Raw genomic sequence first — 27,479 nt, forward strand, 5'->3', positions numbered from 1 at the left:
GCTAGAATCGCTCATGCAGGTTAATTGCCCGTAAGAACTGCAACGACGCATTCGTAGCCCACTGCTGAGACGGCTTGTGAGGTCGGTATTCTAAAATGATTTGGTCTGACAATGACCTGTTGTCGATACCGGCTAGCGCGGTTGCGAGAGCTCGTGTCTGGGCATTGTATCGCGGACAATCGCACGAAATGTGTTCGTCTCGTCGAGCCCACAGTCATCACAGGCAGCGTTGTCAGCCGTTCCAATACGGAAGGCAGAATATATTGCAAAGCCTACCCTTAGCCATAGCCGACAAAGCAGGATATAGCATCGCGTCTAGCTGCTCAGGCACAGCTAGAAGTACAGCTAGAATACTAAGTTTTCGAAACATGCGACTGCAGCGCCTGGACTCTTCGCGTCACCACCCTTACGCAATCCAAACAAACGGGATGCTCCTGGGGCGCTGCCACTCACCCCGTCGGCGGCGACGAGAGCGAAGGTGTATCTGCCGGCGCGGTGCACGAGCCCGCAGGCGAACACCACACGGCCCGTGGAACCTCGGCGGGGCAAGTCGGTCTTGGCCAGCACCGTGCCGTCCCGGGCATCGGCCACGTGAGCCGTGAGGCCGCCCGCGGGGCCGCTGCCGGCGGCGCCGCGCACCTCGGGCAGCCCGTACTCGACGCTCAGGTCGCCCGACAGAGACGTGTACTGCTCGGGCCCTCGCACCCAGTAGCTGTAGCCGCCTCCGCCTTCCTCTGGCGGCTGGGGCTGGCTGAGTGCCGCCTTGCTCGCTGCATATATGAACAAGAAAAAATATAGTTAGCACGGCTCTCCTTCAACACTCTGACGTCGTGTATACATAGCTTGGACATACTCATTTCATCGGAATGACCGATAACGCTCTTGCACCGGGGATTGAGTGCACGTTAAAGAACCCAAGGGAGTCAAAGTTAATCCGGAGCTCCCCACTATACGGCGTACGTGCCTCATAATCGGATCGTGGTTACTGGCGCGTAAAATTTAATTTAATTTAGTTTTAATGACCGATAGCATCGTATGAGAATACTATTGGGTGCAAAGACCTTAGTCAGTGCTAACGCTTGAGCACACAATTATTTGAGTGCAACAGAAAACGGTGCAACTTTCCTGAAAATGAAGTTGATTTGAAGGATACTGCGGGCATAGCAGTAACCGCTTTTCCGTGTAAACAGTCAGACGAACAAGGTCGACAAGGTGCCGTGGTTTGAGCACTAAAGAAAATTTCAGGGCTACTGTGCCTTTGATTCAATTTAGCGTCGCAGTGGATCTTGGCCGCACGTTTAAGCAGCTGGAACGAAATGACACGATCGCATTCGATTCTGCTTGTTATATAGAGGCCACAATGCGCGGTCAGGACGAAAGAACGCAGGAGTTCAGTGATACGGTCAAAAGGGAGTACGAGCTCACATAAAGGCACTGACGAATTACACGCAATACAGCAACAGTAAAGCTGTTGATTGAATAATAAAACGCAAAAGCAACAGCAGGCATTAACGTAGCCAAAGGCTCGTGATTGAAATTGCAGAAGAGAACTTTGGAGAGGCTGCGATCAAAGCGGCCGCGCTTCGATACACTGTTACGCACCTGCGCCACAAGGAGCAAAGGAGGGGCAATCAATAACTTATGACGTAATTGCGCACTCGAATGTCGACATCGCGGTGCTCGGAAGCGGATGCCGCAAAGGCCAGCCACGCGCCGATGAAACGTTCGCGAGGGGGCGTTTCCGAGCATTGGGTGCGGCGCCCAAGAGTGCACGCCTGCCCGAGCTGCAAGACTGCCGAACACTTTTTGCAGGTGTTGCCGCACGTGCTGTTCGTGCGGCAACAGAGGCCCTATCGCAGAAGGTGATGCCTGAAACATAATATATACGGCATATCCATTATACAGTCATCCACACTTCTGTCTAGAGCACTCGAGCGCGTGGCTGCAGAGCATAACAGAGAGTGAGCTAGGGAGAAGGGATAAGGGAACGGCAGAAAGGTTAACCAGGCTGCATGAGCTCGGTTGGCTACCCTGCATGCACCGGAGAAGGGGGCTGAAAGAAGAGACGGAGAGCTGTTCGTATGCATGGATCCAGCTCTGCACATTCTGCAGAGCAATGAAAGGGTACTAAACACAGCAGCTAAAGTTTAATTCTCAGGTTTTACGTGCGACGATCTCGTTGCGAGGGGCACCGTATAGAGGGGGACTCCGGATTATTCCTTGCTACCGGGGGTTCTTTAACGTACGAATAAAGCCAAGTACGCAAGCGTTTCTTTTTTCTTTTTGACCCCATCGAAATGCGGCTGCCGCGACCGGGATCGAACCCGCGATTTCTAGCCGCGCAACGCCATAGCTATTCGGCTACCGGGGTGGGTAACAAATAACTTGTTGGCTTGGCATCTTCGTAGTTTCCGCTGTTCGCAAGGTCTGTTTCGCATGAGCCAGCCAGAAATGCATATATGTCGACTTCTATGCATCGCACCGCACCGATTCACAGCTCGATATAGAAAGAAGTCTGGACGACTGTCATTTGTTGTTGTCGGTGGTCTGCTTGTGAACACGGCGTCACGGGTTCCTTTTCCGGCCGAGGCGGCCCAGTTCCGATGGGAATTCGATAGCAATAGTGTAATTACGTTTAAAGTTAGTCCGCAGCCCTCCACAAGGGCGTAACATTTATCTCGTGTGTTCCTTTGGGCGTCTGGTCTCACCTCTGATACGCTGGAAACGCTAAATTTTAAGGCTAATACAAACAATTCACGTTACGCTTGATTAGGCGTTGCTAAACATGCAAAAGTGCCTTAAGAGGCAATTTCTGTGGCTCTCGGAGTGACTGTTAGCGGTGCTCGCCGCTACCGCATGCTAGATCAACTGACGTTAGCAATACTGACTGACAATATGATTGACTGACAATATACGACTGACATTAGGCTATGAAGTATAAACGCCATGTGTTTGAAGGAGCCATTACGAAAGCGTGATCCGCAAGATATGTAGGCATTGACGCGGCAGGTACGCCGTCGTGAACCGGGAACTGCTATGTGGCTGTGCATAGCCTCCAACGCGAATGCGATCGAATTTCCGACCCACGACACAAAAGAATGCCTCTCGGACCACCGAGTTGGCGTTGCCTGGTTACAATCCACTCGCTTAAAACTATGTAGCCGCGCCGGGGTGAACCCCGAGGAATCAATAAGAGAAACGGAAAAGCCCTCGCAGCAGACTGTCCCATTGGCGCGGCAGATGGCAATCGCTCCGCGCGTGCCACGCCTGCGAACACCACGCGACTGTGCCAGCACCTCAGACGCCGCCACCCGGCACGAGTCTGGGGGAGGTCTGCACCTGACGTCATAGCATGACGCCATGCACGGCGTTCGGCGCGACCACTGAAAAAGGATGCACGCAATCGGGGAGAAATAGCTGTCGACAGCAACTATAATACATCATGCGCGGAAAGTTGAAGTCCGCCGTATTTTTGCCCCGTGAGGCAAGCCAAGCTTAACTTACGCTTCAAGGAAAACGTTTCAACCTTTAGGGCTTAACTTGTCCCCCGTACAAAAATCCTAATCAATCTTGCACGTATTTTCTTTCTTTAACGCTGCGCTCCCGGTTATTTCAGGTCACGAACGGCATGCGCGTATGAGCGTGACATAGCGTTCTTGATAAGAAATTGGCGAACGCAGAATTTTCGATAAAGAAAGTGCATGCAGGATTGATGGCGATTATTGTATGGGTGGCAAGATAAGGCCCAAAGAAAATTTTTGGCTTCAGGGCTAACTTTGCACTGGGCACATAAACAAGACGGAAAGCTGATGGTGTTAGCACTGCACCAAAGCTTGTTTCTGAGAGAAAACTGAATATCATTGAAACAGATGACAAGAGAGACTGTTGAATCAAAATAATAAGTTTGTTTAAGAGGAAGCTTTAGCTCGGGGGCTCCTATATAATTACATGGGAAAGGATAAATTGTTTTTCTAGTTAACCACTGCACCAAACTTGGTGAGGTTTGTAGAATTTAAAATAAACAATTTAAATCTAGTGACTGTTGGAAGCGAATGTTTTATTTAGGCCGTGAATTTTTAAATAAAGATCGTTGAGAACCGTAAATTTTTAGGAAACGAAATTATCAGGTTCACAACACTGTAACTCAGCAGTGCAATATGATATCACAATTCGGCAAATTGTACCTAATAGTACATCTAAAGCGGACAAAATTGACCAATTATACCTGACTCTCAAAAAGACCTGAATCTTAATAGCACTTTTGCAACACCCTTATAAACAATGTAAGAAATTCACGTAAGATATAAATTATGTACAAGATTTTGCGCTTCGGATGCTCTAATTGCAGTTTACAGAGTGGAGTTTACAGAACTGCAATATCTGTTCTTGGTGCACAGCTGCGAATTTATAAACTTCATGATTCTATGTTTTTGTGGGTTTTTTTTTTTTGTAACTTACAAAATTTTAAAAATTGCTTTAAAAACGTTCAGCTCCTAAAATCAAAATTCTGCTTCCCACAGTCACTAGAATTTAACTTTCTCTCTCAAATGCAACAAATTTGATTAAAATTGGCCAGGAGGTTATCTCAGAAAATCATTTCAGCGTTTCACATGTATTTGAATAAGCGGCATCGGATTTGGGCCCGAGCTAAAGCTTCCTATTAAATAGACACTCAATATATTTGAGATGGTCAACACATGTATAACCACCACGCTGGAATAATTTCCTGAAACTTCCCGCGGAATGTATCAAAAAGGTTTTGTTTCCTCAAGCAGATAGGAACATGATCAAGTATCAATATACATAGCTGCTCCTGGCGTTATTGTTTTTTTTTTTCGGTGCTATCAATGCACGCAACCTTAGACATTCAGGTGAAACGAGGAGCTCCTGCTTTCCCATGTATCCCTCACCATCTAAACGATCTAGAAACGATCTAGAGTAACGGTAGCTTCACTTCACTTTATTTCCTTGTAGAATACGTATAGGCGAATTACATAAGGGGTGTGTTTACACATATAGAAAAGGGTGTTACCATAATTTTCAAATCGAGAAAAAAGTTTTTACATCTTGAGCAAATTATCACGAGAAGCGATGACAGCGACTTGATTAGGAAGGGCATTCCAGTCTGTAGATGTTCGGTATAAAAACGAGGCCGCAAAAATTATGTGTGCGAGCGTGGTTGTTCTATCTCAAAGCAATGACCAGTGCGCTGTGATGGAGCACCAGCATTCGTGATCTGGATGCTGCTTCCTCAGCGTTTCGCATGCTGAGGAACGAATTCCCCCGTCGGCGTAAGTCATGCCTATTAATTGTCGATGATGATGAAGACAATAAAATCCATATATCATCATCATCATGCTTCTCGCGTCTCTTAATTATGCTGACAGCACACACTAAACACACGAAGTCACGCTTTTAAGAGATAAAATTCTATATCATTTTCTTCTTGTTCCGCATCGTTTGGACGCTCTTGCTATGCTCACTAACTGTATCGCATTAAAGCTTGTTCCGCCTACGCACAGGCTTGGTTATTGAAAATTGTACGATCCACTTCCCCTCTTTGTATCTTATGTGACTTGGTCTGGTTGTGCCCGTTGTTCGATGTGGAAAGAGATACGTTGCTTAGCAGCCTAGCGAAGAGGGCTCTTTATCCTCGGGGCCTTTTAAGACGGACTGTTTTCTGAAGGGCCCAGAATAACGGAAGGGGTTCTATAAGCCTGTTGATTATACCAAGTCTTTATATTGATAGACACCAAGTTATCAGCGTCTCGTGGAACACGTACCCGTGTTAACGATATGAGATGCTCAGGAGCAAGGATTGCCGGCCGAGCATGCAAGGTTAACCCCTGCCTGCTGCAAACACTGCGACAACCATAAACGTAGCCCCCACGTTTACATGTTACTCTACCTCAGTCTCTTGTGTGTTGTGAATGTTCGTGTGATGCCCATGTTAATTAAACTCTTCATTCACCCCTAAAAGACGCCTTATCTCTTACTGCACTTCTCGCATCTTTCGAAACTTTTTGCGGCGTAACGGTGAACTTGGCATTCACGCTGGCAGACAAGCCTTATCTTTCATGCGCTTGGTTACCCCGTGAGGATCGCGCCGCACGCGGTGCAATCATGGCGCCCGCGCGCTGAGTTAACTCCTGCCGTAATGGATGTCCCTCATACATGAATCACACACAGGAGCAGCAGCAGCAGCGGTGGTCGGCCATTCGACGGGCGTATGAACGTGTACACGGTATACGGTCGAGGTCACGTGGCATGCGTGGTGGTGTCGCGTGCGGCGTCGAGGGCGGGGCCACACACACCCCGAGGGACTCGTGCATGCCCGTGTTCTGGCGGCGAGACATGCCGCGCCACTCGATCGATGGCTTCGTGTGTCGCCCGTCGAAAGAGCGCACACCGCGACACAACACAGACTCGACGGCACTGCACGCGTGCAAACCTTCGTGCACGTAGTACGGTTCCTCCCGGAGACTGTGCACACAATTCACGGCGCAAATAGCATTGGCGGCATACGGGCGTAAAGTGTCGTAATGAAGGGCCTGTCGTCGGGCGCTCGCAGCCTCTCTTAAATGAAGGAACCAGGTTTTCCATGTCAGTGTTTTCAACGCTGATGAACAATCGGTAAAAGAAACGTTACGCCATTTAAATGAATATACATGCCGCTATTATTCATAATAAATAAACATTTTAGTTGAATCCGGTCCATTGATCAAGCTTATAAGTGCTTAATTTACACCTACATGAAAACAACCGACATTGAAGTCAAGGAAAGCCAAAAGGCGGCCGCCACTGAATACCTCTAGAATCGCACGCGTAATGCAGAAGATGATGGTTCGACTTCCACCGGTGGCAAGTTATCTTTTCGTGCACTTTCATTTCACTTTTCATTATTGTTTCTACGTTTCAATTAGAAAAGAACAGGTAATTTCCCCTATGCTTTCCCGTGGCTTCACTGTCGCTTGGTTCCATGTGGTTGTAACAAACAAAACATTGAGCCCTCTCAGTTCCCTTATTCTTCACGTATATGCGTGAAGGTCATTATGCCGAGGTCCTACGCACGCTTAAGGTCAATTGTAGGCGGCACACCATTCTCTTCTTTTTCCACCTCCACCTTTTTCTGCCTCTCTTCGTGGCCGGTGCCCTCATTTTCTTGCGAATATTTTCGCTTCTCGCTGGTGTTCACGCCAACCGGAACAACTCTGACGACCTGAACATCCGCATTTCTTACTCATTCCATTCTTTTTTTTTATTTTTTCATTGTTACCGTCTATATAGCTGGATTAATTTGGCTTCTGGGCTTCCTTCCTTCACAGGCAACCTAATGTTACAGCCACCTCGGAAGACAAAGCTGCTGCGCTGCGTACATGACACGTAGGGAGGATTTTAGGTGTAGCATTTGCGTGGGTAATGATGACGTCGAACTATTTCAAGCAACGTCACTTCAACTGTCCTGAGCAAAAGGAAAAATAAACAAACTGCGTGATGTTTGTCGCTCTGTATCAGTCTGTATTCACTCGTAAGCTACACACACGCGCGCGCTACAAATGCCACTTAACGTACCCGGTTTCGCAGCGATAGTAAAACTTGTGGCGGTTCGACCAGCAGTCCAACGCCGCTTGCACACAAACCCTGTGCCTACACACGAAATTATCCCCTCCTCTTTCCCTTAGTACTTTTGCAATGAGGCTTAAGCGTATACGAAGTGAAACCCGTCCCACCCGCCCAGCTCTCTCTCTCTCAAAAAAAAAAAAAAAAAAAATGATGTCCAGCCAAATGGCTTCAAGGCACATTAAAATTGAATATGCTTTCAAGCCGATCGCTATCCACTAGTGCAAGCACAATGCACGAAGAAATATAAGCGCGTTTCGAAACGAGGACTGGAGCCTGAGGCCACGTAATCATCCTTATGTCTGCGCCGACATCGATATCGCTGTGCATACTTAGTTGCCTCGAAACCAAACAACGAAAGAAAAACATTGGCGCATCAAGGCCACCCGAAAGGCGGCTGGCAGATAGACAGAGAACGAAATTTCAGAGAGCAATATATGGGATGAAATCGCTTTGACAAATGAGCAATGATCAAAGCTCTACATGCGTAAAAAAGAAAAAAAGAACACTATGACAGCAAAATACCAACCAAAACACGTTGATCAGCCAACCGAAGTCGTCGCCATAGGTATGAGACATTCCACAGGGTGCCATGCCATGGAAGCCGATCGAGCGAACCGGCAGTAGCGAGTCATTAAACCAGTTCTGCTTTCGAGGACTGGGAGTCACATGGAGGCGCGTCAACTTGCGGCGTGATACGAAACATTAACAAGCCCCCCTCCGGGGCAAGGAACAGCGTCGGATTCCTGCTCCGTCGCCATTGGGCAGATCGGCGGCACGGGCGACACCTCCTGTATCGCAACCGGACCTCCCTCCGACAAGTGCCCCGTGCGTTGCATATCGCGTCGCGTGCGTGGGAACGTGACCTTAGTCGTGTGCGCGGTCTTCCCTAACAAAGCCTGGTTTTCGAAGTGCGTAACGTGCCCTGTTCACTGGCGACGACGACGATGCTGGTGGTCGACTAGTAATTAACCGTTCAGGAGCCTAACTGGCGACGACAATCGCTGGCGCTGGCTGGCGGCCAAGTAGTGTGTTATTAAATACTATACTCGCCCTTAGAAAACAGAAGGTTATAAATTTATTGCGTCGAAACCGGTAAAATTATGTCAATGACGAAAAACCAAAATGTTCATGGATGACTTGAACATGAGCAGCCGCTTCGTGGCATGACGCTGTCAAATACTATTTCGAACATGTGTCCTGTGCGGACAAAACTGCTGTAGCACTTTCATACGGCTTGCAATTAAATGAAATGACTAGTTGTTAAAAGACACAAATGTGTATCCCTGAGGCACGGATAACGTGAAAGAAATTTCAAGGAGTGTACACAGACATCCGTCATTCGGAACACTTAAATGTATGGTCATCCACGTTGGAATCAGTGCCCTGATTTACCAGTATAATTAAGAATTTGCAAGGTTGTTCACAAATAAATACAAATCAAGGCGCAACCGTGCTCTGCCTTTTATTACATAGTCAGCGCATACATGTCCGTTTTACTGTGTTAATTTAACCGTACATGAAATAATTCTTGGACTTCATAGACCCGAGTCTTCGAAAATAGTTCAACGAGGGAGTAAAGAGCCCGTATTATCTATGCACGTGCGCTCGTGCAAGAAATAGATCACGTGATCAATGTACCGTTCCTCTCTCAATTCACGTGTAAGCTATATTCGACGCTAAAATGGCTCGCAAACGAGAATTTACTGAAGAAGCGGTGCTCTAACAAAAGCAGCGACGTGCTGAAGCTAGCTATTGCGTCAGCAGTCTTTAGCCGACGAAGAGCTGGTCCGTTTCATCGAAGCCATTCACGAGAGCGGTAAGGGGGAACGGTGCATAACAAAGCGTCAGAGTGGCGACGATGGCGAAGCGCGCCCCGTCAAGTTCGTTGATACCGGTCCATACAACTGTCGCCTCCGCGTACATCTCGCCAGCAATATACAGCAGGACCAAGTAAAGCAAGATAAATTATTAATGGGATTAAACACTAACAAGTGCAAACTACAATGCTTGTGTCCCGCAAACATGGGCGTCCTCCAATCTATAAACTTAACAGTACGCCTCCTGATCATGTTTTGTGCTATCGATATCTTGGCGTCAATATAACCTCTGATCTAGCATATAAAACATACATCAACACAATAATTAATAGCGCTACTCGAATGTTCGAATCTACGTCGCAATTTCATGAAATACCCAACCGCGCTAAAATTGCTTCGATACAAAACACTTGTCCGCTCTAAAATTGCTTCCATGCAAAACACTTGTAGGCTCTAAATTGGAATACACCGCTCCGGTTCGGGTCCTAACCACGATAACTTAAATAATTCACTTGAACTGGTTCAAAATAACGCCACTGGTTGTATTGTAGCTTACTATTATCGCACAGCTAGCATAAAATTGATGAAAACCAGTTCATCATTTTCGCATTTACACGTAGAAAAGTTTTTCGTAGGAGTGTTTCATAAGAGGCTACTATCATCATTTCTTACGCGCGGAACTCGTCTTTGCACCTACACACCATTCATCGCGAGTTGACCACCACAACTACTAAGTTGGGTGTGAGTCACACAAACAATTTCTGCAAATCTTTCAATTCGAGCTTTGGGAGGCCGTCCTTCGCAACGATGACCCTGACCGGCTACAATGGCTCGCAGGTCGGGTCCTGGCAGCGGAGGAAATCAGTGGGCGTCAGGACTAGGCTGCCCTCCCATTCAACTCATGGAATTTTCATGTCAAATGAAAGTGTTTAATCAATCAATCAATCATCAGTAATTCAGTCATGCAATCAATCAATCAATCAATCAATCAATTCAGCACACGTTACGAGACTGGAACAACCTTTCGCTAACATTGCTTCTATCCCGGATTATCCCTTGTTCATACAATCTTTGTTCGCGTTTTTATATTGCAATTGATGTACCACACGACTGTCTTTTTTTGTGCTGTTATTATGCTTTCTCGTTCTCCTTATACTTTTATTGTTTTGTGACAATTTGAATTCTTTTCTTGTTCTATTTCACCTTTTGGTAGGTTATTATATGGATCATCTTGCTCTCGTTTATATTTCTATTGTATAACATCATATTTTTGCAATGTTGTTCAATAATCTGTAACCCACTCCCCTCTACAGTGCTTTTGCGTTTGATAGTGTATGGAATAAATAAATAAAATGTGTGATACCAGCATCATTGTTCTATTTGCGAAACGTGTGCTGTTCCTATAAGCACAATGAAAGCGAACTCAACACGAAGTAACAGGCGTACGCTGAGTGAGACACGGATATGAGTACCTTACACAATACAATCGCAATAAAGCATCAGTGTTTCCGTGAAAACGTTGAGGGCGACCCGCGGTTCGACTTTCTGGCCTCAAATTGCATTTAATGAGTGGATATTAAAAATTTAAGAAAGTCTGTGGTTCTACAACTAAAGCCTCGATATGATGATGAGGCACGCCATAGTGTGGGACTCCGGATTAACTTTTATCCCTTGGGGTTCTTTAACGTGCACCTAAATCTAAGTACACGGGCATGTTTCGTTTCGCCTCCATCTAAATGTGGTCGCCTCGGCACTATCAACACCATCGCCACTAAGATACCGCGGCGAATAGTGACCGCATATCCTAACACACTTTTAGCCTAACCATTTTAAGCATAATGGCGCTGTCGTTATTTTTTTTTTCAATCAGAAAATAAAGAACCGATGCATAAGGCGTTAAAGCATTGATCATGATCATATTTCTGGTTCGACCAGTGGTGCGGAGATACGATTTTATTTTTAAATCGCCTGATGACCGTGACGGTCCGTATGTGCCGGTGCTCTGCGAGAAATAAGGGTTTCTACGAGGGCTTGGCATCAACTGTCTGCTTTACGCCGCCAATAAAGAAAGCAAAGCATGACGTCATGAACAAGTGGCGGTGCCGCCGTTAGTTCCAGCGTAAGGGTTTTTTTTTTTTTTTTTTTTTTTTTTTGCGAGCTATGCTAGGCAACATAATACACCGGCAACTATAAACTAGTATAATAGTATTCTTCTTCTTTCTGGGTTTTACGTGCCAAAACTAGTTCTGATTATGAGCAACGCCGTAGTGGAGGGCTCCGGATTAATTTTGACCACCTGGGGTTCTTTAACGTGCACTACAACGCAAGCACACGGGCGTTTTTGCATTTCGCCTCCATTGAAATAGTACTAATAATAAGGGGGGGGGGGGGGGGAGTTCTCGAACATACTTGCGAGAATTGTTGTTCAATGTGGCGGGCAGGGAGCAAGAAGCAGAGCTGTGACACTATGTGCGTGACCACGTTTCTTTGTTTACAGATATGCAGCATGTATACCGCGTATATCTATGCATTTCATACTGAATATTAACGATCGTTTGCCATCGAACGCGAAATGCTAGTGCAGTGCAGGTCGTAAGCGAAGTGCTATAAAACAGTACGTATTGCTCACCGTGGAAGGTATACCAAGTTGCTTACCTTGATACTATAGACTGGCAACGCAATAAATGTTTCGTGTTATGTTCAGGTGGATGACAATTTTCCCTTTAACGAACCTTCATCCACGTTGCGGCCTTCCGCATAACTGATCTTGTCATATACATTGTCTCTTTGCTTCGAGTTATCGATTAATTAGGCCTCGTTCTGCGGTCTGCTAGCCTCCTATTTAGCTAAGATGGTAGGACGACCACCCCGGAAAGGCGTTGGTCTCGGGTTCGATCCTCGGACCAGAGGAGGAGTGTTTCTTCAACGGCGAAGCTTTACTTCTGAGAAAGCCGTATGTAGTTTCCTTTGTAGCTTCGAGCTACAGTCGGGTGCATGCAACGGGTGGATGACAACTTTCCCTTTCTTCTTCCACCTTGCGGGCTTCCGCGGAACTGATGTGCCAGAAATGTTTTCTCCTTTCATTTAAAATAAGCTCTCTTACGATATGTCGTTTTTCTACCTTTTCGTTTTTAGGCATGGGTGCTTGTTTTCAGATATTTTTTTTTCCTGGCGCAGTTCTAACCAGAAGGACCGTCCCCTCGCCACTCGCCGCTGAGTGAATGACTCATCCGCAACGAAAGAGAAACGGGACTGGACTGAAGAGGAAACCGACGCCGTAAACGAATTGCCGGACCCATGCTTCCTTCGGCAAAGTGCATCCCTCTAAGAGCCGCTCCCACGGCTTCCGTAGGAACAGGCCGAGCGAGCCGCTAAGTGAGCGATCATCTTGCCGCGGGCTCTTAGCTCAAATTGGTTAAAGTGGTACCGACGCGACGATCTGTTTTTCCGCGAGCGCTCCTTCGCCAGCGCTCCTCGTATATCGACGCACCCGCACAGGCACGAAGGAAGCGTCTGGCGGTCGACCAATTTGGCGTGAACAGTTCGTGTTTGTGGAAAACAGTCTCCTGGAATATTTTAGCGCGTATATCAAAGCCGCAGACAACTATATACTCGCTTCGTTTGCTGAACCCACAATGTATCGGCTATATGGAAGTTATGAACAGAAAATGCGGTCAAGATGAGCTTCCTCGGAAGCAGAACATGCACGTATACGCCGCTTGTATGCAGTGAATGCGTCGCTTTACGCGTACAGTTAATCTTATCAGTGTTTCGCAGCTTAGCTGCGAAACACTGTTGACATTGATCTGCTTTCTATAAAGCTGTCCACCAGCTTCACATCTTAACAATCGCAGCTGCGTCATGCTGTTGGTGTTTGACTTCGAGGAATGCAAAACGTGAAACATGTCCAAGTAAGATGACATTCAACTTCTCTCTCTTCATACTGGCTACCTCATTACGCTAATTGGACTTCCAAGTTCAGTGAATAATAAAACTAAAGAACCGGAATTTGATCTAATGGCTACCAGCCATTCAGCGCACTACTATAATCGCGCGCTTTGATTTACAGCTCCCATAAAGCGAGGCGGCTCTTCAGCCCAGAGTGCGACGTGACTCTCGGTGCGGCAGTCAAAACGGTGCGGTATACAGCTACCGTCGTCGACTTCAGTCATTGCCAAAAAGAAGAAAGAAATGTACTCGCAGAATGTAGGCTGGCCTTCGCCGTGAAACGGCAACCGGCAGAGCAGAACGGTCAGTGCCCTCTGCAAACGGACAGGCAAACGCACGCAGGTACGCACGCTTATAGGGAGAACACCGACAGGAAGTCCGGGCACCGAGCTCTGAGCGACATTGTGTGCCACGCTGCCTAAATCAAAGCTCCCTGTGTCGGGCGCGTTGCTGAGGGCATCGGTCCTCTTTTTACCAATGATAAAAAGTAAACATGATGATGCGTAAAAAAAAAAAAAAAAACGAGAGCTGGACACATGTGTCTCCATGGCAGCGCTAATAATAACGGTGACGCCCAAGCACCATTTAGCACGGGGGGGGGAGGGGGGGGGGAGGGGGGGGGGGATGGAAGAGAAAGGCAGACGGCAGAATGATGCCATTTAGTACGAAAGCACAAAAGAACAAGCGAGTGGACGTGTAGCGATGGTACGTGTCACCTGTTCGCCTGTCCTCTCTCGCAATGTTCGCAGTTTTGATCATTGCAATTTCGCCCAAATCAACCCAGATGTCTAGCACGTGCTTCGTTGAAGGCCCTGGAACTAAAGCTCTTTCTATCATAGAAGTGTTTGGTTCTGTCTCCGGTGCGCGGATGAATAGCACTAAAAGCTCAGGGCTATGGTTTGGATATTGGGCCATTGCACCATCACATTATGCTGGCATTGAGTGGTCCTGTGTGCCACCTAAATATCTAGGAGTTCCACTGCATGCCTACAAGTTCAGTGCACACTACTGGAGAGAGCGCGTTCCAGCCCTCCAGCGCTACACAAATACCTTTGTCAATATTTGGAAGAGCAGAAGCCTGCAACATGGTTTTGGCAACCAAAGTTTTCTATGTCTTTCAGGTTCTTCACTGCGCAAGGCTTTACATTCAACGTTTTCATAGGATTTTTTCAACATTCACATGGTCTTCCAGTTTTGAACCTATGGGACGCGACAACATTTTTCGACCAGTGAGTGCTGGAGGGTTAGGGTTGGTGCATTTATATGTGCGACAGTTAGTCTCGCGCTTTTTCTTTTTTCGGGATAGCTCTCATCCGGTATTACGAGCTTTCTTGCAGGTTAACCTGGTTCATGTCCTGCCAGAATTGGTGGTGTCCTCGAATTTAATTTCTAGACGTTGTTTATGGGGGTTTATGCGTGAGGTTTATTTTTCTATTTCTTTTCTTACTGTTCGCTTTTCTAAAGATTATTTGTTTACTGAGTCACGAAGAAATCTTTACAAAGATTTAATATCGATGTTGTTCCCTCCGCCGTTTTATCGATCCGTATACATCACATTACCAGGACATGATGTGCTTGCAAGAGTGCGCAAAATGCCAGCCCCCCTTCTACAAAAACTTTTTTTTTTTACAAATTACACATTGAAACCTTGCCAGTTAAAACATGGCTGCATAAAAAAAAATATTTTCGTTTCGTCAGTTAACTGTCGCCTATGCGACGTGCCTGAAACCATTGAACACTGTTTTATTGTTTTTAAAGACGCCATTTTATTTTGAGATGTTATCCATAGAAATTTGCAAAAATATTTTGATCTAAATTCTCACAGTATCCGATATCTTGTAGCTCCGTATGATGATGTTCCATTCGATATGTTTTTACTGATAGGCCTGCATAGCCTATGGAAATCTCGTATGCAAGACCGAAATGCAGAAAAAAAACAATTTCCTCAAGATCGCATTTCGTTCAGATGATCATGCACTTAAAGGACATTTACGACCAAGAAGAATGTCAGCCGGCTTGGTATCCACTTTTGATTAGGTGTTTAACTTCACCTTTAAAGTTTTTGCTGTGAAGGACGGTGTTGCTGTGTGTGACGTTTTCTTCATATGGACTGCTCGTTGACGTTTGATTACTCATGTCCACCTGGTGCTCATATTATTGTAAATAGTTACTTGTACATACAACATTTCATTCATTGTAACAAATACCATGTAAAAAAAAAGTGGCTGTATAGCTTAGTGGTTACGATGCTCGCCTTGGGACCGTGGGTACGCGGGCTCAAATCCCGCCTTGGCAAGAAAGTTTGCTTTCTTTTATTTATGTCTTCATTGCTGATGATGATAGTTTCTTGATACGAACCACAAATTACGGCTGGTTAGTTTGGTAGTATTTTAACAGCTTCGCCGTTAAAATACTACCAAACTTTGCGCGCCGTGCGTTCGTGTGTGCTGCTTCGCCATCGTAATTTACGCCTTAATTCTAAGAATGAGACTGTGTTATACTTGTTTAGTGTTACACATGTGCATTTCATCTTCTCCTGGTCATCATCTTTCGTGATTCTTTCTCGTTCGTTGTCCTCCTTCCCACGTGTGGCTAGCGCATGTCACGCGTACATTATTTTGCTTTTTGGGTTATCACTGTTCTCAAGTTGTCGTTCTGCGAAACATGCGCGTATGCTGCATCTGAAAATTGACAAATCAGACTGCGTGCGCGAAGCGATTGTAGTTGTACATATAAGCGAGCACGGGCGACTATACTCTGGAATGTGTACCGTGACACAGGCATAAGGGGGATAGCGGACGGGCTTTACCCGCTGAGTTAAGATTCTACAACCGACGACTGTGCTCACCGCTATAGTTGTGATTTGAGTGTTGCTTGTTTTTCTGGGCACGAGTTCGCCCAATAAAATGTTAAATTCGTAACTCACAGTATTGGCAGTGTTTGCTCCTTCCCCACAGTATGACAATTTGCGTAAGCTGACCTATTTTTATCGTATACATTATCACCCTATCTTTCTGCGCACTATAGCTATAGCGCAGACTATATGAACGGATAATTACGGGCACTAAGTTCTATATAGGCCACTTTTACAGCTTCTTTACGAAGCAGGGCTGCCCGCACAACTATAATATACCCTATGATAGCCCGTGCTGTAAAAAATAATAATATAAAAATAGGCGCAGTTAACTACGACATCAAAACAAGAACACACTCACGTGCGGCGACCTCGTGTTGCGAGGAAAGCGTGATGGAAGCTCCGGTGGACGAGTTGTCCGAGGACAGTTCCGTGGTCTCCGTCGCAGCGTGGCCCGGTCGCAGCAGGATCGCCGCCTCGACCACAAGCAGAAGCAGCAAGGAGAACGGCGCCAGCACGCAGGTCTCGGACGATGCTCGGGGCAGCCGGCCGCGGTGACCAGGCCGGCTCATTCCCGGTCCGGCCGGCCACCCCCGTCAGCGAGCTGCAGCGGCCGTCGAGGCCGCCGGACCACACGCCTGCCCTCTCCTCCTCGCCCTCCTCCTCGCTGATCCGGGGTCGGGTGCGGACCCCCGCCGCGGGTCCCGTCGGCGGGGTGGAAGACCGCGGCCGCCGTTCGGCCGGCGTGCCCGAGGACGTCGCTTGTTCCCGGCCGTGTCTCGCGTCACATCGGCGTCGTCAGACGTTCTTCCCCGCGCCGCCAAACTTGGAGCTGGCGGTGATGGCAGCGATGTGCGCGCCCGGACGGGAGCTATACGGGGGAGTGGAACAAATCGGGCGGAAAACACACCAGTGAGAGGAGGCCGCTGATTGGGAACAAATATAGCGCGGAACGAACAAACAAAAGAGAATATACGCGCAAGTAGGAGACGTAGAGGGATCCGGGCCTAGCTGCTCTGTTTTGGGGGAAGCGAGGAAAGACGGGGGAAAAGGAGGGATGAGTGATGACTGCGAGGGCAGAAAAGGATGGATGCCTATGTAGCGACGTCGACACATCTTTTGACGCGAACGTGTTTCGAGTGCTTTTAGGCGTGTCCTGCATACGGAGCCAGAGCTTTCCAGCGACGGTGCTTCGCGCGCTTGCCTGGTCTATCAAATCTTTCCCACAACTATCTTGCCTTTTGCGGCCTGCATGCTTCTGCTAAATAGGGCCTGTAGGGCCGCGTCTCTTGCGCTTTCTGGTAATGTATTGCGGCTACTGGAGAAATGTCTACGAAAATGTGGCAGAACCACACGTCCAGCTAAGGTTAGTGTATAGTTTGGGGCGCTCTGTGAAAAACAAAGGCGCAAGCGGCTTCGCTATATGCTCGTTCAAGACGATGGCAAACGGCGAGCGTATCAGCGACATTCATTGTTGCTGTGTGGAGCGACTAACGTGTTGTGGGCCCCGGCTAGTCGCTCTGAAGCAATGAACAAGAGTAAATGGTAAGAATCTCGGCAACAAAACGAACCTCAATATAAACAATTACATTTTAACAAACTGCACAAGGATAATACTATAACCAAATGTATAAAATGTTTGCTACACAGTTGAGTAATGCTTCACATTTTTGAAGTAATATCGACACAAGCTGATCAGCTGGGCGCATTCGTATAGTTTGCTGCCGCGTAGAAAAATGCTGCGTCTAACACAATCGGAAGTATAGTCATTTCACATGTCACAGCCCTCAGTCTCATGGTAATCTCTGCAGAGACAAATAAAATATGCTGATAAGTCTAGAGCTTTTATTGTCAGGTCATTTTATTAAATGCCGGTAAGACCACCCGTTCTTCGGGTTAGTGAAACAAAAATCAAATATAAATTTATGTTTCATCCGGTCGAGATGCAGAAAGAAGGGCAAAAAAAAAAACTGTTTTTAGAACAGTGTGGTTAGTTCACAGCCCCGTAATAAATTTCGTTGCGGTAACGAAATTTCGGCAAAAAATAAAAGCAACACTTGACAGACAGCGTATTAGAATAAGGTATGCGCACTAGAGAAATGAGAACGCACAGGTAATAAAGAGTTACAAAGATTTCGATTCAGTGCATCAATACAAATGCTTGCGAACATAGTATTAGAAGCTCCTTGAACTCATATTGCACATCGTAGAAATATTGTTAGCGGTTAAAAAATCGACTCAATTTAAACCCAATATTGTTACTTACTGTGTCGTTTTCAAAACAATGAATAGTATGGCTAAACACCCCGGAGCTGCACAGCGGGCTATAAGTTACGCCATATAGTCAGGGGCTCCGGATTATTTTGAACACCTGGGGCTCTTTATCGTGCACCCCTAACATGGTACATAAGCGTTTATTCATTTCGCCCCGATCGTAATGCGGCCACCACGGTCAGCAATCGAACCCACGACATCATACTCAAAAATGCAACACAATAGCCACCGAGTCATCGCAGCGGGGTTGTTTCGATTTAGTCTCAGTAAAGAATATCATGGCTAGAAACCGGATGCTTAGGCACTAACAAATGCTGTTTAGGTGGCAGGCCCTAAATCTGTCAATTAAGGCATATATAGGCGCCAAATACTGTCCTTTCGTCATGTATATGGGCTCAATAATAAGAACTGCCGCTGTGCATCTGTCGGTAAATTATATGATTTGCTAAGGAACACAGCCCACGGAACCACTGTTCAGTAAAATTCATTTTATTTTATCGATAAAACGGAAGGAGGCCACTTGCGTAGGTGATAATATTTATGTCAAATTTGGTGTGACTAGACACAACAAGAAAAGTTGTGAAAGCAATGACAAACAAGCAGCATATCAAGATTTTCTGGTTTCACGCCAAACTTTTTTTTTTTTTTTGCTGAGTATTGGTTTGTATGCAGAAAAGGAAAGCTCGACATCCACCGAAGTTAGTGGAACTTATTTGTACTTGGAAACATTTAGTGATTCAGTTCCCTCCGGTATTTCAGAATGTGTGCTGAGCAGAACCTTTGATGGTTCCTTCACCACAGAAAACCCTGAATTTTTGTCCGAGACAGATCGAAGTTTGAAACGAACTTTATCAGTAAAAGGTCCATTGGGAATGGTGGGGATCCTTTCCTCGATGTCCAAAGTTAGCCCCGAATCCCGGATCCGAGTTGCACTCGAACATTCAGGCCTCTCGATGACGTCGGCTAAAAACGTTAAGTGAGCGCTCAAGTACGTCAAGTCACCTTCAAGTGTATTGCCGCATAGAGCAGGTTGAGCCCTTTTCACAGCGATGCTCTCGTCTGCTGCTAAGCTGTTGTTAACAGCCTGTACACTTGCAAAGTGTTTGTGGTAATATTTGGCTGCCTTCAGCTAAGTTCTACGTAGAGGTTCCTTCAAAAACATTCAGCTCGGCGCACGATATATCGCGTTTTTCACATTATGATTCCAGTAATAAATAAATAAATAAATAAATAAATAAATAAATAAATAAATAAATAAATAAATAAATAAATAAATAAAGCTTAGCACCGTTGCATTCTATAACTTTCTTTACGCGTGTACACCTGCGTAAAATGGCAAACATATTCACTCTAGGGCGCAGTTTTTCTTTGATTTATGAAGCACGCTTAGCCATTCTGTTATTTCATCTGAGAATGTTTCTTTCAAAACTGATACTTCACGTTGGATTCATTGTGGCTTTTCACGAGCTTCCCTTTGTTTTGCGTGCATCCTGCGTAGCATGTTCTCTTCTAAGAAATAAGTGCGCAGAAACCGAAAGCGATACCGGCTGCCAGTAGAGCGTTCTTGAAGCGATGAACGGTGTGTAGTGTGCCTTATCCCGGCTCGCTATTCAGATGCCCGTCCTTTGCGTGCACAACGAACATCACGCTCGACTGTCCAAAAAAGAGAAACGGTTAAGAAACGATGCTTTCTTACTGGCAAACGTTCCATCGCATTAACGTGCAGAGGAGGAGGATATCCGAGAGCCGAAAAAGAGAAGTTCACATCGAGCTCTGATAGTACGTTCTTTCGCACTAACACGCACATAAGAAGAAAAGGCAGTAACCGAAAACGAAAAAAAAAAAAAAAAAAGAGGAGGTGGTTTGGCATCGTGGACCAAAGGAACGACAGTACAGCGGACGAAGCTGTTTCATGCGTGCGGTTCGTTTCGGTGTCATTTGGCTGAAGTGGTTTCCGTTCGGCGAAAAATCGTTGGCCTGATGAGAGCTGTTCTATGTCCAGAATATAAAAATATAAATAGATAGATAGATAGATAGATAGATAGATAGATAGATAGATAGATAGATAGATAGATAGATAGATAGATAGATAGATAGATAGATAGATAGATAGATAGATAGATAGATAGATAGATAGATAGATAGATAGATAGATAGATAGATAGATAGATAGATAGATAGATAGATAGATAGATAGATAGAAAACAAGGAAGAAGGCCGCAGGCAAGCCGATGAGTTTGCACATCTAAAGCCAACTGCCACATTCTATACCCCTGCAAACACCGTGTGAAGAACGTTTGCTCTTGATCTTCAAGAAGAAAACTCAGCGCTCTTTGCTCCGCACGAACCCTCAAACACAGGTGCGCATCCCTCTTCTGTGGATTCGTTTCAGAAGAAAGCACAGAAGACCCAAACAGAAAAAAAGAAAAGGGGAGGGCGGGGGGATAACCTTCTCCTTCGAGCCAGAAGATTGACGTTCCCATAAATTCCTCAAGTCCCTCGCGTGCGCGACAGAGCGAAGAGCTTGGAGAGGAAAAAGTGATCGGCCTTGTGCACGGGATGCTTCCACAAAGGGGACGGCAGGTCCTTTTGAGGCATATTCGCCTCTCCGCGGACAGAGGGCGCGGGAGTCGCACAATGGCCTCGTAAAGCGTTCGGCAGGTCTGACGAAAGTTTTGGTCGCTGTTTGACAGCGCTGAAAGAGCAGCTTCTCTCGTTACCCGGCTCTTTCCGCGGACGCGGAAGGAATGCGAGCAAAATAAAACGAAGGCTTCGAGAGGTGCAAGAATTCATAGCAGTGCACACATTTTGCCTCTTTATTCTCCGTCGCCCTAAGTTGTTACCGAAAAAGCAGGCCAAGTTGTACTTTTTTCTTTCTTAGTCGAAATAAATAAGTGAGAAAGAAAAAGGAAAGGCAGGGAGGTTAACTAAGTTGCACCCGGTTTGCTACCCTACACTGAGAAAGGAGAAGGAAGGGGGAAATGAACAAGATGTGGCGCGCGCCTACAAATAACAGCGTTTACTGTGCATTCATAGGCCCTCATGCGGCCTAGTCCTCGTAAAAACAGCGCAGCAGGGCCGCGCTTTTCTGCGCGGAGGACCGGTCGAGTCCAGTGAGTTCTTTCTCGTCCATTCCGCTTAAGGTAGCGCGCAGGGACTGTCTTTGATCATCAAAGGAAGGGCGGTGTCAGTGGATGTATGCGCGACCATGGATGTTTCACGATAAAGTTTGTGAAATAGTTTGTTGATAGAAGGGGTAGGGAGGTGAGTGTGAGGTGAATTCCTGTCGCCAATTTTCTCTGGGGAAAGAGGAAAAAGGAAAGAAAGGCGGCATGACATGTTTTAGAGCAGGAAATGTTTTTCGAAAATTCCTAGGCCGAACATTCGTTCACTTAGAATTCGCTCTGGACTCCGGGCCTTCACTCGGTCCGTTCCCATTACCGCAGAAACATGGACTAACCGCCAGGCTGCCAGTCTGCTCTTCCAACGGCACACACACAGCTCTCTGTAATGGCCGCTCCTGGATTTTATTAAGGAGACAAGTGTCTATCTTGTCATTTGTTTTTATTCTTTCACTTATTTTCATTTTATTACGCCGCAAGGCGCACTGGCGCATTAATATAAGAGGTCGCACTAAGGAATTCTGACTTTTATTTAATCCTTAATTTTATTCTTTTTGGCATTTTACAAGCCTATATTGGCTTTCTTCGTTCAGATAAGCGAAAATTAGAAGATTACATGAGCCATGGTACCAACGTTTCTTTAAGGACTATCTTTAGGAAAGCAAAAGGAAACACGCACACACAGACGCACATACACTCTCACAAACACGTACTATATATATATATATATATATATATATATATATATATATATATATATATATATTCCATGTTTCATGAGACAGAAGAATTAAGGCCTGAAAACAAGACCCCCTCAGAGCGATGGCAAAACGCCACGTATTAGAGAGAAGACCCATTTCGCCCCGGGAGTGACGCTCCATGCATTACCCCTTTCTTGCGAACACGGTTTCAACGCCTCAACACAGCGCCGCCCACATTTCACAAACGTCCTGCGCAGATACCGAAGACAGGGACCATGCCGTCATGTGCCCCTCTCTTCCCTTCTCTCGTAGCGCACGAGCTCAGCTCAAGATGGCCGCTCCACTGCCGCATGAGTCAGCAGCAGCACAAGCGGTAACAGCGGCGGCAGAAGGCAAACACAACGGCTGGTGCGTCTGCACCCGACGCCACGCAGAGGGCGGCCACCCTGTTCCGAAAGGACGGAAGTGGGGGACGGATGGTTCGGAGAGCCGCTAGTAGAGACGGCCGACACCCTCGTCCTCTTTCCTCGGTAGTGGGAGAGAAGGACGCACCCTTCCAGTGCCGCCCCCATCTTGCCTGCCCTGTCAGCACTGCACTGCGTGGCTGTGTACAGACACCCTCCTCACCCAATCAACCCCCCCCCCCCCCCCCCCAACCCCCCCAAACCCCTCGCTGCTGGAACCCCGCGTGCTCGAAATATGTAGTTACGATCCGTGCCGAGTGCAAATGGGGTAACTAAAGAATGATTCAGTGCGTCCCGGCGCTGGCACACAGCGGCCACGTATGATGGCAAAGAGAAGAAAGAGACGATGGCGCCAACGGCAAGGCGCTAATTAATAATTGAGGTGCTTGAACCTCCTCCGTCGGCTGTCCAGTTCCGTGGCCCCAATTAGGTGGGCCCCGATCGGTCGCCCGGAGCGGCGGCCTGCGATATAGTAGCAAGGATGCAACAGAAGTGGCAGGGAGAAGCGGGTCAAAGTTTGTGGTGTCCGTGTGCCCGACGACACTTCTACTCATGCCGAATGGTTCGGTAGAACAGCCATCCTTTGCCAAAAAGCTTGGACGTACATCTCGTGGACTGGTGTGCACCAAAGCACTGGTGTGCTCCTGTCGGTATCTTGAATGCTGTTTTTGTTAGACAACCTTCAAGTTACTCTTCCGGAAAACTCGCTGAAGCTTGAGCACACGCCCACTTCATGTCAGCGACAGTACCGATCGGTTTACAGCGTAGCTCATGAGCTCTTCCCGTAGAGGGCTTAAGTAGGAACGCTTCATGGGAGTGAAGAATATTGCTGTTGCAGCATTGGCGATGTATATAGACAAAAACAGCAATGGCGGGAAGCTTCCGAATAATTCTTTTTAACGGAACAATGTTATCACGGAAGCACCGTGTCTTCGAACGGAGTGCTTCGGGCGCAGACTACGCACGAATAAATCAGCGGAACATCAAAGAAACCTCATCCACTCAACTTCGCCACGCTTGATACAGTTTAGAAGTGCTTCTACGGGAGCTGGCAGCTGTGGCATGACTTTATGGTGTATAAGTTGGGCTTCTTAAGTAACACGCACAGGGACATTGACGCTAAACGTTTACGAAAAGATGAAGCTTGTCTGTCCGTGATTACATACCTTGCCACAGTTACTGACCAACGGCACAACTGTTTACTGGCCAACGGTACAACTGTTTACTGACTACCGTATACTATAGAACAGTAACAACTGTACAAACTGCCTGCGGATAACAAATTTATCACACCGGCCCACCGCATCACCCGAACCAGCACGTGCACTCGGTCTACCCGCCACGGGCCCGTACACACTTCGTATCAGCTTTTTCTTTCTTTTTTTATGCAGAGTGAGCAAGACTGGAATGCTCTTCCCGCTCCCATCGTCACTACAATTGACTTTCCCTCCTCCAAATCCTTTCTCGGCGTTTCACAACAATTCTCACATAGTTGGCCTTTAACAACGCCCACCCCTCACGTAATGTCTGGCATTTGTACCTTCTAGGTGTAAATAAATAAATAAATAAATAAATAAATAAATAAATAAATAAATAAATAAATAAATAAATAAATAAATAAATAAATAAATAAATAAATAAATAAATAAATGGACTCTCGCAAACAGGTGCAGAGGGCACGTTCTCCTGCCTTCCTATAGAGATTTCGAGCGAATGCTTACAACAGTCCAGGCAGGTTAAGGCGGTGCTCATGCCGCCTCGTTGGAGAGGATTATGTTTTCTGGCGTAAGAAGGAAAGTTACATGGCGCTTCATCCCAAGAGCTTAACAGCAATCCTTAGTTGTCGGTGGCTTCGACACAGTGTATCCAGCTACAGCAACTCGTCCCGTTCTTCAATGTTTACACATAGACTAAAGTGGATGCGATTTGTTTTCACGTAAACTGAGCTGTGGTGCCATAAATGTTGATCGGATTATCTGGTCGAGCTGCTACGTGCAGAGCAAGCTTACAGTGACGCGCGTACGCATATCACACAAGAAGACTTCGACAAACACCACCCCACTACAGGATCCTCCAAGTGTCATTGCAATGCGTTTGTATATGGGAGAAGCACGCCTCAATCTGATAACACCCGTCAGATCGCTTAATCAGCAGCGCTACAGTATAACTTGGCACACACAGTATTTGGTACCAGCTGCGTGCGTGGGAAACCGCTCCACCATAAATATCGCATTTTTGTATCCATCCTTGACCCGATGCTCGCTTCCGCTCGTGCATGCTTGCAACACCAGTTTCACCTCTAATGCGCTCTCAGGTACCTTTTATTTTTCTTGTCTTACTCAGAAACGCCGAGATACATCTGTATCTCTAAATAAGATTTGTGCTTGTTGTGAAGTTTGCTGTCTACCTGCTTTCCTTTCTTTCTTTTTCTGCTTCGAATTTGGACAGGACGTTCCTCGCTCATATAATCGAGAAATGCAGACTGCCCTACATTCACCATGAGCAAGCTTTGGAAGAGCATGCCGTTCCACAGAATAAGGCCATAGTATAAAGTTTTACCACCACCATCATTCTGTCGGCCTCATGCGATTCTAAGACCATTCAGTACTGTAATTAAACTCGATTACGCACACATCAAGCCAGCGCAATTAACTCAACAAACATAGTAGAGGACCCTCTGTATGTCCTTAATTACCACTCGCAGCAAATAGAAGCACCCCTGCTGTAAATCTGTCACATTAGTGGTTACAAAGAGACCAAGAAGGCAAAAGGGATACTATAGGGCAAAGGACTGTATACCGAGCGCGGCATGTCAGGGAGTCGTATCTGTTCGCGTTCAAAGAGAGCAACAAGATGATTACGCCAAGCCGTGGGGGAGCCAGACAGCCTAATCGTAGCCGGCAACGTGATTCCATCTTAATAATAAGAGGTCAGACGTTTGGCCAGTAATTAAAAAGAAAAGCGTCCTTAATTTCGGAAGCCTATACTCATCAACTATACAACAGCCAATTTTTTTATACGAGTGGTTGACTGTGCCTGTGTACCGCTTTCTTCTCCACACCGTCCCTTTCCGCTTTTGCCTTTCTTCCTTTCTGTCTTTTTTTTTTTTTTTTTTTTTGAGTACATCAGTCCACTTAATTGCAAGCACTCGTCTCTCCTCCGCTTTTAATTTTACACTCTCCAGAGTGCCCAGCTCTGGCGCACACGTGGTGGCGCCGCTAGTCTTGGCAGCTCTTGATTAGGCCTGGAGGAACGCAGGTCGACGCACAATCTACGGCGTTTGGCGGTCTACCTCGGGCTCACCGAAGCGCGAAAAAGGCCGTCCCCGGAGAACCGCCCCCTCGGTAGCTGAAGCGAGGGCTTGTCCCACCTTTTCCCCGTATACAGGCACCGAAGAAGCTCGCCCCTGTATAGCTACGCCGCCGCCAAAGAATACCTAGTCGGCAGCCAGCTGGCAGTTCGAACCGGAGGCCAGCCAACGGCTAAAAAAAACTAAAAGAAATGACGAAGGAGCGACCGAGGCGATCAAGCGTATACTATACAGCAACTACAGTATAGTCGTATAGCGTCGAAATGAATAGCTTCAAAAGCGCCGCTGCTGTTGCCGCGCGTTGCGTGACTGCCATACACTGAGTGCATGGCGAAAACGCATTTCAATCTATCGTGTACTCAACAAGAAAGAAATAGGGAGGCGAACGACGAAATCCAAAGGTAGGCAGGAGCTGGCCACTATAACGCTCAAGGATGTCGGACACGTGTCGGTCCTGTTTCCGAGTCTGGCACGCACAGCGATAACCTGGAACAGCCAGCCGGCTGGACAAGGTTTTCGATCGCGAAGGCCTAATCCCAGTCCCCGCAAGGACCGTATACTTGGGTATAAACAAGGACTTCGTGTGCGAATAAACGCCTCTAAGCTAAGCGCAGCCAGGAGAAGTAAGGCCCAAAAAGATGGCCACAAACAAACTTACACACCGCTAAGTTGTCAAGCACTATATAACAACGTTTATTCCCGGACACCATGCACGCGAGTAAATAATAATAAAAAAAAAAAAACCTACTGAAATAAGTTCATCGAAAGGTTGATATCTGTATTGGATTAAAAAAAAAACGCGCTTTTTCGCTTGGTGGTGCAGTCGACGGTGTGCATTTGCTCAATCATCTATGCCGGTTATCGTGCACATTCAAGCAATATTTTGCCGCCTGCTCCCTCGGCTGCTACAATGTATAGTGACACGATCTTTTATGGTCCAACCTTCCGCAAGTTACCGAACGACGTTGTCTCGAACCAAGTCCTCGAAGCTCGTCATTCTCGTCTTGGGTCTTTGTGCGTTATTTTCGCCAACACCTTTCTTTAGCGTACACTTGTTTCTGGACCCACGAAGGCGGTGCCTGAGTTGAACAGCGTAGAAGTACGGAACGGCAGCCTAATCGATAACATAATGAAATGCGCGCTCCAAGGAGAAAAGAAAAAGAAATCGTGCCTCACCTAACTTTTGGAGGATGGTAGTTAAGGTTAGTGCGCGTGATGAGTGATGAGCCTCGCCTTAAGCGACCGACGGTGTCTGGTCAGGAGTTCCCATCCATCACCATCCGGCATAGAGGAGAGGTGGTGCCGAAGTCTTCAGACGGCGCTAAGTAGCCTATTCACGCTCAGCTACCTGAATTCTCGCCTTTCG

At 46.7% G+C, this 27,479-nt stretch overlaps 1 protein-coding gene across 1 annotated transcript in view; it reads right to left on the reverse strand.

The window, feature by feature from the left end:
- LOC119449460 (uncharacterized) overlaps positions 1-27,479 on the reverse strand; it is a 65,854-nt gene that overhangs the window by 22,827 nt on the left and 15,548 nt on the right. Inside the window, exons 2-3 of the mRNA XM_037712637.2 lie at positions 16,604-17,113; positions 454-770 (exon numbers count right to left, since the gene is read on the reverse strand). Coding sequence (XP_037568565.1) covers positions 454-770; positions 16,604-16,814 — 528 coding nt within the window. The 5' untranslated portion in view covers positions 16,815-17,113. The remainder of the gene's footprint in view (positions 1-453; positions 771-16,603; positions 17,114-27,479) is intronic.

Source organism: Dermacentor silvarum, chromosome 4 (genome assembly GCF_013339745.2).
Source record: "Dermacentor silvarum isolate Dsil-2018 chromosome 4, BIME_Dsil_1.4, whole genome shotgun sequence".
NCBI lineage: Eukaryota > Metazoa > Arthropoda > Arachnida > Ixodida > Ixodidae > Dermacentor > Dermacentor silvarum.